This window comes from Rhinopithecus bieti, unplaced genomic scaffold (assembly GCF_001698545.2).
Source record: "Rhinopithecus bieti isolate Rb0 unplaced genomic scaffold, ASM169854v2 scaffold_44695, whole genome shotgun sequence".
In the NCBI taxonomy this organism is placed as follows: Eukaryota; Metazoa; Chordata; class Mammalia; order Primates; family Cercopithecidae; genus Rhinopithecus; species Rhinopithecus bieti.
This window is the reverse complement of record NW_016818171.1, coordinates 148530-161789: the sequence shown is the minus strand read 5'-3', so window position 1 is coordinate 161789 and position 13260 is coordinate 148530. Positions and strand designations below refer to the sequence as shown.

Sequence of the window (13260 nt, the reverse complement as noted above, 5' to 3'; positions counted from 1 at the left end):
TTGAAGACTCCTGGCCACTGAGACTGGCCTCAGAAATAGTTGACTTTTTTTAAAATTGCAAGTATATTTCTTTTAATGACTCCAATAAAATTCAGCATCAAGTAAACAAGTGGAAAGTGACCTACACTTTTTTTTTTTTTGGATACTGAGTCTCGCTCAGTTGCCCAGGCTGGAGTGCAGTGGCGCGATCTCGGCTCACTGCAGGCTCCGCCTCCCAGGTTCACCCCATTCTTCTGCCTCAGCCTCCTGAGTAGCTGGGACTGCAGGCGCCCGCCGCCAGGCCCGGCTAATTTTTTTTTTATTTTTTGTAGAGACGGGGTTTCACTGTGTTAGCCAGGATGGTCTCAATCTCCTGACCTCGTGATCCGCCCATCTCGGCCTCCCAAAGTGCTGGGATTACAGGCGTGAGCCACCGCGCCTGGCCAACCTACACTTTTAACATGTGTCACTAGCGCCTAAATGTAGTAAAGGCTGCTGAAGTTTTGTATGTAGTTTGATTTTTTTGGAGACTGAAGCTATCCATCTGCAGAAATTGAGGCCCAGATTGAATTTGGATTCAAGTGGACTCTAAATAATTTGCTTATCTTGAAGAGAGAAGCTTCATAAGGAATAACCAAGTTGAAGAGAGAAAACACTGATTGATAATAGGCATCTTAGTGGTCTTTTTCATGTTTTCTGCTGTGAAACAGTTCAAGATTGAATTTTTTTTTTCACTTTTCCCATCACACATGCATGCTCACACTTTTTATTTGCCATAATGAACTGTCCAGCCCCTGTGGAGATCTCCTATGAGAACATGCATTTTCTGATAACTCACAACCCAACCAATGCTACTCTCAACAAGTTCACAGAGGAACTTAAGAAGTATGGAGTGATGACTTTGGTTCGAGTTTGTGATGCTACCTATGATAAAGCTCCAGTTGAAAAAGAAGGAATCCACGTTCTAGATTGGCCATTTGATGATGGAACTCCACCCCCTAATCAGATAGTAGATGATTGGTTAAACCTGTTAAAAACAAAATTTCGTGAAGAGCCAGGTTGCTCTGTTGCAGTGCATTGTGTTGCGGGATTGGGAAGGGCACCTGTGCTGGTTGCACTTGCTTTGATTGAATGTGGAATGAAGTACGAAGATGCAGTTCAGTTTGTAAGACAAAAAAGAAGGGGAGCGTTCAATTCCAAACAGCTGCTTTACTTGGAGAAATACCGACCTAAGATGCAATTACGCTTCAGAAATACCAATGGGCATTGCTGTGTTCAGTAGAAAGAAATGTAAAAGAAGGCTGACTTGATTGTGGCATTTAGAGGGAACTCTTGGTACCTGGAAATGTGAATCTGGAATCTTACCTGTGTCATCAAAGTAGTGATGGATTCAGTACTCCTCAACCACTCTCCTAATGATTGGAACAAAAGCAAACGAAAAAGAAATCTCTCTATAAAATGAAGAAAATGTTTAAGGAAAAAAAAAAGGTTCAAGACCAGCCTGGACAACGTGGCGAAATCCCATCCCTACAAAGGTTAGCCAGGCGTGGTGGCATGTGCCTGTAATCCCAGCTACTCAGGAGACTGAGATAGGAGAATGGCTTGAACCTGGGTGGCCAAGGTTCCTGTGAGTGGAGATTGAAAAATAAATAAATAAATAAATTAAAAAATCATACTTTCCTAGTATCTAAAGTCAGCATCTGATTCCAGGCCTCTTTCAACCTTTTTTCTTTTTTCTTTTTTGAGATGGAGTCTTGCTCTGTCATCCAAGCTGGAATGCAATGGCGCAATCTTGGCTCACTGCAACCTACACCTCCAGCATTCAAGCGATTCTCCTGCCTCAGCTTCCCAAGTAGCAGGGACTACAGGCGTGTGCCACCGTGCCTGGCTAACTTTTGTATTTTTAGTACAGATGGGGTTTCACTATATGTTGGCCAGGCTGGTCTCAAACCCCTGACTTCAGGTGATCTGCAAGCCTCAGCCTCCCAGAGTGCTGGGATTACAGGCATAAGCCACCGCTCCTGGACTAAGGTTGGCTATTTTTATGGTTATTTCTTGATTATATGATAAACAAGGGGTGGGTTAGTAATGAGTTTTCCAGAAGAGGGGTGGGGATTCCTCCCCAACTGAGGGTTCCTCCACTATTTAGACCATATAGGGTAACTTCTGGACGTTGCCATGGCATTTGTAAACTGCCTGGTGCTGCTGGGAGTGTCTTTAGCATGCTATTGCATTATAATTAGCGTATAATGAGCAGCGAGGACGACCAGAGGTCACCTTCCTGACTGTCTTGGTTTTGGCAGGTTTTTTTTTTTTTTTTTAATTTTGAGACAGAGTCTCACTCTGTAGCCTGGGCTGGAGTGCAGTGGCCGGATCCCAGCTCACTGCAACCTCCGCCTCCCAGGTTTACGCCATTCTCCTGCCAAAGCCTCCCGAGTAGCTAGGACTACAGGCGCCCGCCACCTTGCCCGGCTAGTTTTTTGTATTTTTTTTTTTTTAGTAGAGACGGGGTTTCACCGTGTTAGCCAAGATGGTTTCGATCTCCTGACCTCGTGATCCGCCCGTGTCGGCCTCCCAAAGTGCTGGGATTACAGGCTTGAGCCACCGCGCCCGGCCGGTTTTGGCAGGTTTTGACCGGTTTCTTTGCTGCATTCCGTTTTATCAGCGGGGTCTTGTGACCTTTTACCTAGTGCTGGCCTCCTGTCTCATCCTGTGAGGAGGAAGGCCTAACCTCCCAGGAATTCAGCTCAGCAGGTCTCTGTCTCATTTTACCCAGCCCCTGTTCAAGATGGAGTCGCTCTGGTTGGAAACTTCTGACAAAATGACAGCTCCTGTCATGCTGCTGCTGCTGCCAATGGACAGCCTTTAACGTGTCCGCCAGCCCTGCTCCACGGCCGGCCTGGACTCACATGGCCCCATCCCTCCTCGAACCTCCTAGCCTGTTCCTCAAATCTGCAAGCTCTCTGCCTTCCCAGGGCCTTCATAAATGCATTTCTTCTCTCTGGAAGGCTCTTCCTTTCCCTCTTCTAGTCAATTCCTATTCATCTCTGAGTTTCAGATTAAAAGTCACTTCCTTTGGAAGTCTTACCCTTGCACTTCTTCGCAGCATCACAACTATGACGGAAATCCTTATTTCTGTAAGTATTTGGTTTCTAGGTCACCCCCCTGACACGGACGGTAGGGACCCTCTTCTCGTTCATCAGTAGGGCAGTAGCTATGGCAGTGCCTGATACAGTGCTCTGTGAGGGCCAGCGGGTCCCCCTCGGCCCTGGAGCCGGGGTCACACGCTCCCCACCGCAGGCGGTCACGAGACGCCCCCAAGGGAGTGTCCTGGGACCCGGAAGCCGCGACTCCTGGCCCTGAGCCCGGGTTTGGCCTTCGGGTACACGTGGCCGGAGGCCGGCAGCTGATTGGACGCGGGCCGCCCCGCCCCATGGCAGTAGCGGGACCCGCCGGGCTGAGACCATGGTGGCAGTGGCGGTGGCCGCGGCGGTGGGGGTCCTTCTCCTGGCCGGGGCCGGGGGCGCGGCAGGCGACGAGGCCCGGGAGGCGGCGGCCGTGCGGGCTCGTGGCGCCGGCGGCTGCTTGAGGCGCCTGGGCCGTGCGCCGACTTCCCGTGTGCGTGGAGCGCGCCGCTGGCTACCAAGCCGGCTTTGCGACAGACCGTACGAGGGTCTGGGCCGGCGCCGCGCGGCGCGCGTGCTGCGGGTGCGGGGCTCCACGGGTGTGGCGGCCGCTGCGGGGTTGCACCGCTACCTGCGCGACTTCTGCGGCTGCCACGTGGCCTGGTCCGGCTCTCAGCTGCGCCTGCCGCGGCCACTGCCCGCCGTGCCGGGGGAGCTGACCGAGGCCACGCCCAACAGGTACCGCCCCGCAGCTTCCCCGCGTCCGCCCGAGGCGCTCGCCCCTTCCCTGAGCCGCTGCCACCCAAATCGGGAGGCTGAGCGGGGAGCGCTGGCCGGAAGGCCCAGCTGCGCCGCCTCCAGCAGCTGTGTGGCCTTGAGCCAGCCACTCTGCCTTTCAGAGCCTCTGCTGGCCCACCTGAAAAACGGAAACAAGACGCCTACCGTGCAGTGTTATTGTGAGGATTTGCACGATGATGGGCGTAGAATTTGTGGTGCACAATTGGTGATGAGTGAATTTTCTTCCGTTCCTCCCCCACCCTCTCTTTGAACCTGCGGACTGAGGAAGGACGCCCCCATCCTCCCACACAGGCCTGTGTTCCAGCGCCTGCCACACTATGGAGTGATGTGTCCACACAACTGTCCCCCGCCCATCTGTTAGACTGTGGGGGCAGGGATTCCCCGTTCCAGGAAAACACCGTGCAGAGGAGGGGCTCTGGCAGTGTGGCATGAAAGTGGAATATGCCCCCCAGATACCCGCCAGGCTAGAGGGCCCTGGGGGAGTACAGGGCGCGAGTGCCTCAGAAGCCCAGCCCAGGTACCTGGTCACAGCTCCACCTGGGGTGGGTCCCAGTGTGAAGCAGAAGGGCCTTGTTTGGAGCCCCTCCCCTCTCCTCTAGGTGGGGGATGGGGGATTTGTTCCAGGGCTGTGGACCCTCCAGGGTGGGATGCGCCCCTGCTCATGACACTGCCCACAGGTACCGCTATTACCAGAATGTGTGCACGCAAAGCTACTCCTTCGTGTGGTGGGACTGGGCCCGCTGGGAGCAAGAGATAGACTGGATGGCGCTGAATGGCATCAACCTGGCACTGGCCTGGAGTGGCCAGGAGGCCATCTGGCAGAGGGTGCGTGCCCACTGTCCCCTCCCCACCCTCCTGCCTATGGCAGGAGCCACCCTAGATGTTTTCACCCGCCCCCCAGCATGGGCGCAGTGTCTCTCTCTAGAAGTGCTTTCAGCGTGCACAATGGCTCCGGCCTCCTGAAAACTGAGGCTTCCAGCCAGGCGCGGTGGCTCACGCCTGTGATCCCAGCACTTTAGGAGGCCAAGGCGGGCGGATCACGAGGTCAGGAGATCAAGACCATCCTGGCCAACATGGTGAAACCCCGTCTCTACTAAAATACAAAAAATTAGCCTGGTGTGGTGGCACGCACCTGTAGTCCCAACTACTTGGGAGCCTGAGGCAGGGGACTCGCTACCCGGGAGGTGGAAGTCGCAGTGAGCCGAGATCGTGCCACTGCACTTCAGCCTGGGCGACACAGCAAGACTCTGTCTAAAAAAAAAACAAAAAAACTGAGGCTTCCAGTTTGAGGAGTGGGGCTCCTTCCCCCATCTCCCCTATGCGGCCAATCACCTGGTCCCTTGGATCCACCTTATGGGCAGCTCTACATCTGCCTCCCTGCAAGCCTCTGCTGTGCTGCCCCGGCTGCTCCAGGCGCTGTTTAAGCTCTTCACACAGCTGCCCTGCCCTTCCGTCTGGCACCCTTGCTCATGAAGCCTTCTAAGGCCTTCCTCTTGGGGGAAAGCCCCTTTGTGCCCCATCTCCTCACCCATGCGACAAAGGTGACACAGTGAACTCACCTATTCACAGGTCTCTTTCCTCTGGGCTGTGGACTCCTTGATAGCAGGGGTCGGATTTTGTCTCAGTAGCCCTAGCGCCCAGCACAAAGAAGCAATGAGTGAATGGGGAAGGAAGGAAGGAAGGAAAGGAAGGGAAGGAAGGGAAGGAAGGAAGGAAGGTGAATATGTATCTATGTGTGGACCCTGCCTCCTCAGGTGTACCTGACCTTGGGCCTGACCCAGGCAGAGATCAATGAGTTCTTTACTGGTCCTGCCTTCCTGGCCTGGGGGCGAATGGGCAACCTGCACACCTGGGATGGCCCCCTGCCCTCCTCCTGGCACATCAAGCAGCTTTACCTGCAGGTAAAAGGATGGAAAAGGGAAGGGGCAGAATCAGTGATAGATGGTCACGGGCCCAGGAAAGGTGGTATTGGGCTGGTGGCCCTGGGGCTCTTAACTGAGGCCGGGGGGCTCCCCATAGGACAGCAGTGGCCATGCTCACCACCCTTCCTTCTGTTCCTCCAGCACCGGGTCCTGGACCGGATGCGCTCCTTTGGCATGACCCCAGTGCTACCTGCATTCGCGGGGCATGTTCCCGAGGCTGTCACCAGGTAAGGTTCCACTCACCCCCTCCACTTAGCTCAGAGAGGGAATTTTATTCCCGTCTAGAACATGACTTAAAAACTTAAGCTCTGGGCTGGGCGCGGTGGCTTATCTCAGCACTTTGGGAGGCCGAATTGGGCAGATTACCTGAGGTCAGGAGTTCGAGACCAGCCTGACCAACGTGGTGAAACTGCGTCTCTACTAAAAATATAAAAATTAGCTGGGCATGGTGGCATGCGCCTATAATCCCATCTACTCAGGAGGCCGAGGCAGGAGAATTGCTTAAACCCGGGAGGCAGACATTGTGGTGAATCAAAATCTCACCATTGCACTCCAGCCTGGGCAACAAGAGTGAAACTCTGTCTCAAACAAACAAACAAACTTAAGCTCTGGATGTAGGCCTGTGTTTGATTTCTGACTCTGCTACTAACTAGCTGTGTGACTTCGGGCAGATGACATGACTGCTCTGTGCCTCAGTTTCCTTACTTGTAAAATGGAATCTCTACCCACTTGGCTGTAGGGTTTGTAATTATCTCTTGATCTATCTGTGACTTTGCACAGAGTGCTAGCAAATGGCAACCCTTATGAGTGGCAGCAGGGGTGCTCCAGTCCCTCCTCTCCTGCTCATCTGTGCTTCTCAGCCATCCTCTCACATGTGGTTGGGGAAAGTCTTCAAGGCCCACCTGAGACCTCCCCTCCTTCAGGAAGACTTGCTAGTGCCCCCCCATGATGTCCTCCTTTGCACCTGCTAGTGTCTGGCTCCCACACTCTCACAGGACTTCATGTATGCCCATGGCCTCCCTGCCTGCCTCTTTGCCCCCATCACCAGGTGGCAGGAAACTTACTCATTCATTCAATAAACTTGGTCCAGCTCTCTGGAGCTGCCAGACCTGGCTCTGTGCTGGGTCCTAGGAGGTGGCAAGAAACATGCCCAAGGCCTTACCCCTGATAGGGGACATATGTTGGCTGAAGGATACAATGCAGTGACAAGGACAGTAATATATGTGGGTTCCCTTCTCCTCTGCCAGGAGAGAGGGGCAGGAAGGGCTCAGGGCAGAGCCCAGCCTTGAAAAACGAGTGTTGCTTAGACGCCATGGCTCATGCCTATAGTCCTAGCATTTTGGGAGGCTAAGGCGGGTGGATCACCTGAGGTCAGGAGTTCAAGACCAGCCTGGCCAACATGACGAAACCCCATCTCTACTAAAAGTACAAAAATTAGCCAAGCGTGCTGGCAGGCTCCTGTAATCTCAGCTACTCGGTAGGCGGAGGCAGGGGACTCTCTTGAAGCCAGGGGCGGAGACTGCAGTGAGCCAAGATCACACCACTTCACTCCAGCCTGGGCGACAGAGTAAGACTCTATCTCAAAAAAAAAAAAAAAAAGAATATTAAACGCCTCATGTTCTTACTCATAGTGGCAGTTGAACACTGAGAACACATGGACACGGAGGGGAACATCACACACCGGGGCCTGTCGGGGGGTGGGGGTCAAGGGGAGAGATAGCATTAGGGCAAATACCTAATGCATGCGGGGCTGAAAACCCAGATGACAGGTTGATGGGTGCAGCAAACCACCATGGCACATGTATACCTATGCAACAAACCTGCACGTTCTGCACATGTATCCCGGAACTGAAAGTGTGATTAAAAAAGAGAGAGAGAGAGGGAGAAGAGAGAGAGAGAGAAAGGAAGGAAGAAAGAAAGAAAGAGGAGTGTTGCTTGTTTCTGGCCATAGGAAGGGGACAGATGGTGAAAGTTTTTCAGAGAAAGTGGCCAGGGAAGGAGAGGAAAGGACTCTAGGCAGAGAGCACAGCCCGTACAAAGCCATAGGGGCGAGAGCTGTAGAGAAGCTGGTGAGGCTGCTGAGGGGTTATAGGCCATGATGTACACTATGGTGGCTTCCATGAAATGTCTGAGCTTTTGCTTCCCACTAGGGTGTTCCCTCAGGTCAATGTCACGAAGATGGGCAGTTGGGGACACTTCAACTGTTCCTACTCCTGCTCCTTCCTTCTGGCTCCGGAAGACCCCATATTCCCCATCATCGGGAGCCTTTTCCTGCGAGAGCTGGTCAAAGAGTTTGGCACAGACCACATCTATGGGGCCGACACTTTCAACGAGATGCAGCCACCCTCCTCAGAGCCCTCCTACCTTGCCGCAGCCACCACTGCCGTCTATGAGGCCATGATTGCAGGTACATGCTTGGGGGAGGTGGGAGAGCCCCCCAGACCCTCATCAAGAAGGGAGTAGCAGATGTCAGTAGGGGTAGGCAGAGGGACTGGAATAATGCCTCGCCATAACACACAGCGCTTTACAGTTTACCAGCACTCGTACACACGCGTCGTCTCGTGAATCCCACTGTGGTTGAGAGGTGAGCTCTGGAGGCCGACAACCTGGGTCACACCTGGCGCTCCTATTTCCTGGCCGTGTGACTTATGACTTCTGACCTCCTTGCCAGTATCTCATTTGCTTTCCCTGTAAACAGGGAATACCTCATAGGTAGAGTGACCCCTGGCCCAGAGCGAAGGCCACTAAGGGCTAGCGATGAACAAGGACTTTGTTTGGTCTCTGCGTGGTTGCTGAGGTAGGCACTGCAGGCAGGAGGTGAGTGGATGCGCCTAAAGGCACTAAGTGCCCATCCTGCTACAAAACCGTGAAGCCAGGGCTCCTTCCTGCCACTTACGAGGAGTGGAGGGGAGGGCGCCCAAGTCAGGAATGACTTAGTGGAGAGGCATCTGTGTTTCCCAGGAAGAGAACAGATCAGCTTAGCCTTTCTTGAGCAGCACTGCTCTGATGTGGCCCAAACCAGCAGCAGCAGCAGCACCCCAAGCTGTGAGATAGCAAATTCTGAAGCAGAAGCTACATTTTTTTTTTTTTTGGGACAGAGTCTTACTCTGTTGCCCAGGTTGGAGTGCAGTGGCACAATCTCATCTCACTGCAACCTTCATCTCCTAGGTTCAAGTGATTCTCCTGCCTCAATCTCCCGAGTTGGGACTATAGGCGCGCACCACCACGCCCGGCAATTTTTGTTTGTTTGTTTTGAGACGGAGTCTTGCTCTGTCGCCCAGGCTGGAGTGCAGTGGCATGATCTCAGTTCACTGCAACCTCTGCCTCCTGAGTTCAAGCGATTCTCCTGCCTCAGCCTCCTGAGTAGCTAGGATTACAGGTGGCCTCCACCATGCCTGGCTAATTTTTGTATTTTAGTAGAGACAGGGTTACACTATGTAGGACAAGCTGGTCTCGAACTCCTGACCTCAAATGATCCACCCACTGCAGCCTCCCAAAATGCTGGGATTATAGGTGTGAGCCACCTCCCCTGGCCAATTTTTGTATTTTTAGTAGAGACAGCGTTTCACCATGGTGGCCAGGCTGGTCTCAAATTCCTGACCTCAGGTGATCCGCCCACCTCGGCCTCCCAAAGTACTGGGATTACAGGCGTGATCCACTGTGCCTGGCCTTGATTTTGTTTTTGAGACAGAGTCTTACTCTGTCACCCATACTGGAGTGCAGTGGCACAATCTCGGCTCACTGCAACTTCTGCCTCATGGGTTCAAGTGATTCTTGTGCCTCTGCCTCCCCAGTAGCTGGGATTATAGGCACCTGCCATTACCCTAGGCTAACTTTTGTATTTTTAGTATAGACAGGGTTTCCCCACATTGGCCGGGCGGGACTGGAACTCCTGGGCTCAAGTGATCCACCCTCCTCAGCCCCTCAGAGTGCTGGGATTACAGGTGTGGCCGCCCCCCCCCCAGCCAGGAAGCCCCATGTGTTTTGTTTGTTTGTTTCTCTTTTTTTGAGATCCAGTCTCGCTCTGTCGCCCAGGCTGGAGTTCAGTGGTGCGATCTCGGCTCACTGCAAGCTCCGCCTCCCGGGTTCACACCATTCTCCTGCCTCAGCCTCCCGAGTAGCTGGGACTGCAGGTGCCCGCCACCTCGCCTGGCTAATTTTTTTGTATTTTTTAGTAGAGACGGGGTTTCACCATGTTAGCCAGGATGGTCTCGATCTCCTGACCTCGTGATCCACCTGCCTCGGCCTCCCAAAGTGCTGGGATTACAGGCGTGAGCCACTGCGGCCGGTCAGGAAGCCCCATGTTTTAAGGAGCCCTCTGGGTAACTCTCATGTTCCCCCAAGCTACTGAACCCTGTGCTGGAGTTTCCAGAAGGAAGCGATAAGGACAGGGCAGCGTGCATGCGACAGAGCGTCCCGCTGGTGGGGGTCACGGGAAGCCATGCCCTGGGATAGAGAGAGTCGTCTGCAGAGTGGGGTGAACATTCCCTGGCCCCTCTGTCTCATCACTCCTCTTCTCTGTTCCCCCCACCTTCTGAGCACAGTGGATACTGAGGCTGTGTGGCTGCTTCAAGGCTGGCTTTTCCAGCACCAGCCCCAGTTCTGGGGGCCTGCCCAGATCCGGGCTGTGCTGGGGGCTGTGCCTCGCGGCCGCCTCCTGGTTCTGGACCTGTTTGCTGAGAGCCAGCCTGTGTACACCCGCACCGCCTCCTTCCAGGGCCAGCCCTTCATCTGGTGCATGCTGCACAACTTTGGGGGAAACCATGGTCTGTTTGGAGCCCTGGAGGCCGTGAACGGAGGCCCAGAAGCTGCCCGCCTCTTCCCCAACTCCACCATGGTAGGCACGGGCATGGCCCCCGAGGGCATCAGCCAGAACGAAGTGGTCTATTCCCTCATGGCTGAGCTGGGCTGGCGAAAGGACCCAGTGCCAGATTTGGCGGCCTGGGTGACCAACTTTGCTGCCCGGAGGTATGGGGTCTCCCACCCAGACGCAGGGGCAGCGTGGAGACTACTGCTCCAGAGTGTGTACAACTGCTCCGGGGAGGCCTGCAGGGGCCACAATCGCAGCCCGCTGGTCAGGCGGCCATCCCTACAGATGAATACCAGTGTCTGGTACAACCGATCCAGTGTGTTTGAGGCCTGGCGGCTGCTGCTCACATCTGCTCCCTCCCTGGCCGCCAGCTCTGCCTTCCGCTACGACCTGCTGGACCTCACTCGGCAGGCGGTGCAGGAGCTGGTCAGCTTGTACTATGAGGAGGCAAGGAGTGCCTACCTGAGCAAGGAGCTGACTTCCCTGTTGAGGGCTGGAGGCATCCTGGCCTATGAGCTGCTGCCGGCGCTGGATGAGCTGCTGGCAAGTGACAGCCGCTTCTTGCTGGGCAGGTGGCTGGAGCAGGCCCGAGCAGTGGCAGTCAGTGAGGCCGAGGCCGATTTCTATGAGCAGAACAGCCGCTACCAGCTGACCCTGTGGGGGCCAGAAGGCAACATCCTGGACTACGCCAACAAGCAGCTGGCGGGGCTGGTGGCCAACTACTACACCCCTCGCTGGCGGCTCTTCCTGGAGGCGCTGGCTGACAGTGTGGCCCAGGGCATCCCTTTCCAACAGCACCAGTTTGACAAAAATGTCTTCCAACTGGAGCAGGCCTTCGTCCTCAGCAAGCAGAGGTACCCCAGCCAGCCACGAGGAGACACTGTGGACCTGGCCAAGAAGATCTTCCTCAAATATTACCCCCGCTGGGTGGCTGGCTCTTGGTGATAGATTCGCCACCCCTGGGCCTTGTTTTCCACTAACTCCAAGCCGGGGCAGGTTCCAGGGCCTGGAGCTGCACAAGCATCACAGGATAACCCAGGCCTGGGAGGAGGCCCCATGGCCTGCTGGTGGGGTGTGGCCTGGGGCGATTGGAGGGAAATGAACTGCCCTCCACCACCAACCAAAGTGTGGGATTAAAGTACTGTTTTCTTTCCGCCTAAACTGATGAGTCCCCTGGGTCTGTCAGAATGAGAATGTCACTGCTGCCATGATTGGGAGGACTCAAGGCTATAGCATGGCCCTGGGGTGGGACCTGTTCTCCCATCCCTTGCCTCACATCCCTGTTTTTGTTTGTTGTTTTGTTTTGTTTTATTTTAGATGGAGTCTTGCTCTTTGCCCATGCTGGAGTACAATGGCACAATCTTTGCTCACTGCAAACTCTACCTCCTGGTTTCAAGCGATTTTTTTGTCTGAGTCTCCAGGTTAGCTGGGAGCTAACAGTCTTACAGGCTTACACCACCACGCCGGGCTAATTTTTTTTTTTTTTTTTTTTTTTTTGAGACGGAGTCTCGCTCTGTCGCCCAGGCTGGAGTGCAGTGGCCGGATCTCAGCTCACTGCAAGCTCCGTCTCCCGGGTTTACGCCATTCTCCTGCCTCAGCCTCCCGAGTAGCTGGGACTACAGGCGCCCACTACGTCGCCCGGCTAGTTTTTTGTATTTTTTAGTAGAGACGGGGTTTCACCAGGTTAGCCAGGATGGTCTCGATCTCCTGACCTTGTGATCCGCCCGTCTCGGCCTCCCAAAGTGCTGGGATTACAGGCTTGAGCCACCGCGCCCGGCCGCCCGGCTAATTTTTATATTTTTAGTTGAGACGGGGTTTTACCATGTTGACCAGGCTGGTCTTGCTCTCCTGACCTCAAGTGATCCACCTGCCTTCCTGCCTTGGCCTCCCTAAGTACTGGGATTAGAGGAGTGAGCCATAGTGTTGGATCACATCCCTGTTGTTAATACTAACCCTTTGAATGGAGAATGCCTCCTGTTGAAGGAAAACTTTTTTTTTTTTTTAGAGACAGTATCTCTTTGATGCCCAGGCCGAAGTACAGTGTCGCCATCTCGGCTCACTGCAAGCTCTGGCCCCTGGGTTCATGCCATGCTCCTGCCTCAGCCTCCTGAGTAGCTGGGACTACAGACGTGTGCCACCATGCCGGGCTAATTTTTGTATTTTTAGTAGAGACAGGGTTTCACCATATCGGCCAGGCAGGTCTCGAACTCCTGATCTCATCATCAGCCCGCCTCAGCCTCTTAAAAAGAGCTGGGATTACAGGCGTGAGCCACTGCTTCTGGCCAGGAAAACGTCTTTTCAAACAGTGTTTTCTTTAGCTGTCATGCCACAACAGTCACCAACACAGGAGACTTCTGTCACCAAATATTTGGAGGATTTTTCCCACGCGGCAAGCAGTGAAGAGCAGCTGGATGTCCTCAAGTTCAGTTCCAATGTAATCAACCAGAGACGGCATCAGACACCACAGGGTGAGGGCACAGACTCATGAGACTACACCCTCCTTCCCACAGGTCACAAGTCCTGGTCCCGAGAACTTCTGACTGACTGGCTTCAAGTTGGAGTTCCTGAGACCCCCTTCCCCTCTATGGAGTCAACTCATTTGCTATAGTGACCCAAAAAACACAGG

The 13260-nt window shown here is 54.2% G+C and overlaps 1 protein-coding gene and 1 pseudogene across 2 annotated transcripts; both read left to right on the top strand.

The window, feature by feature from the left end:
- Window positions 1–434: 434 nt before the first annotated feature.
- Window positions 435–1460, top strand: LOC108518321 (protein tyrosine phosphatase type IVA 2 pseudogene; annotated as a pseudogene). Its single transcript, XR_001882346.1, has one exon. The product of XR_001882346.1 is annotated as a protein tyrosine phosphatase type IVA 2 pseudogene (transcript).
- Window positions 1461–2641: 1181 nt separating this feature from the next.
- Window positions 2642–11788, top strand: NAGLU (N-acetyl-alpha-glucosaminidase). Its single transcript, XM_017856595.1, has 6 exons — window positions 2642–3842; window positions 4580–4727; window positions 5657–5803; window positions 5966–6051; window positions 7975–8231; window positions 10369–11788. The coding sequence occupies exons 1-6, from the start codon at window positions 3445–3447 to the stop codon at window positions 11577–11579; spliced, it is 2247 nt and encodes a 748-aa protein (XP_017712084.1). The 5' UTR covers window positions 2642–3444; the 3' UTR covers window positions 11580–11788.
- The last annotated feature ends 1472 nt before the right edge of the window (window positions 11789–13260 follow it).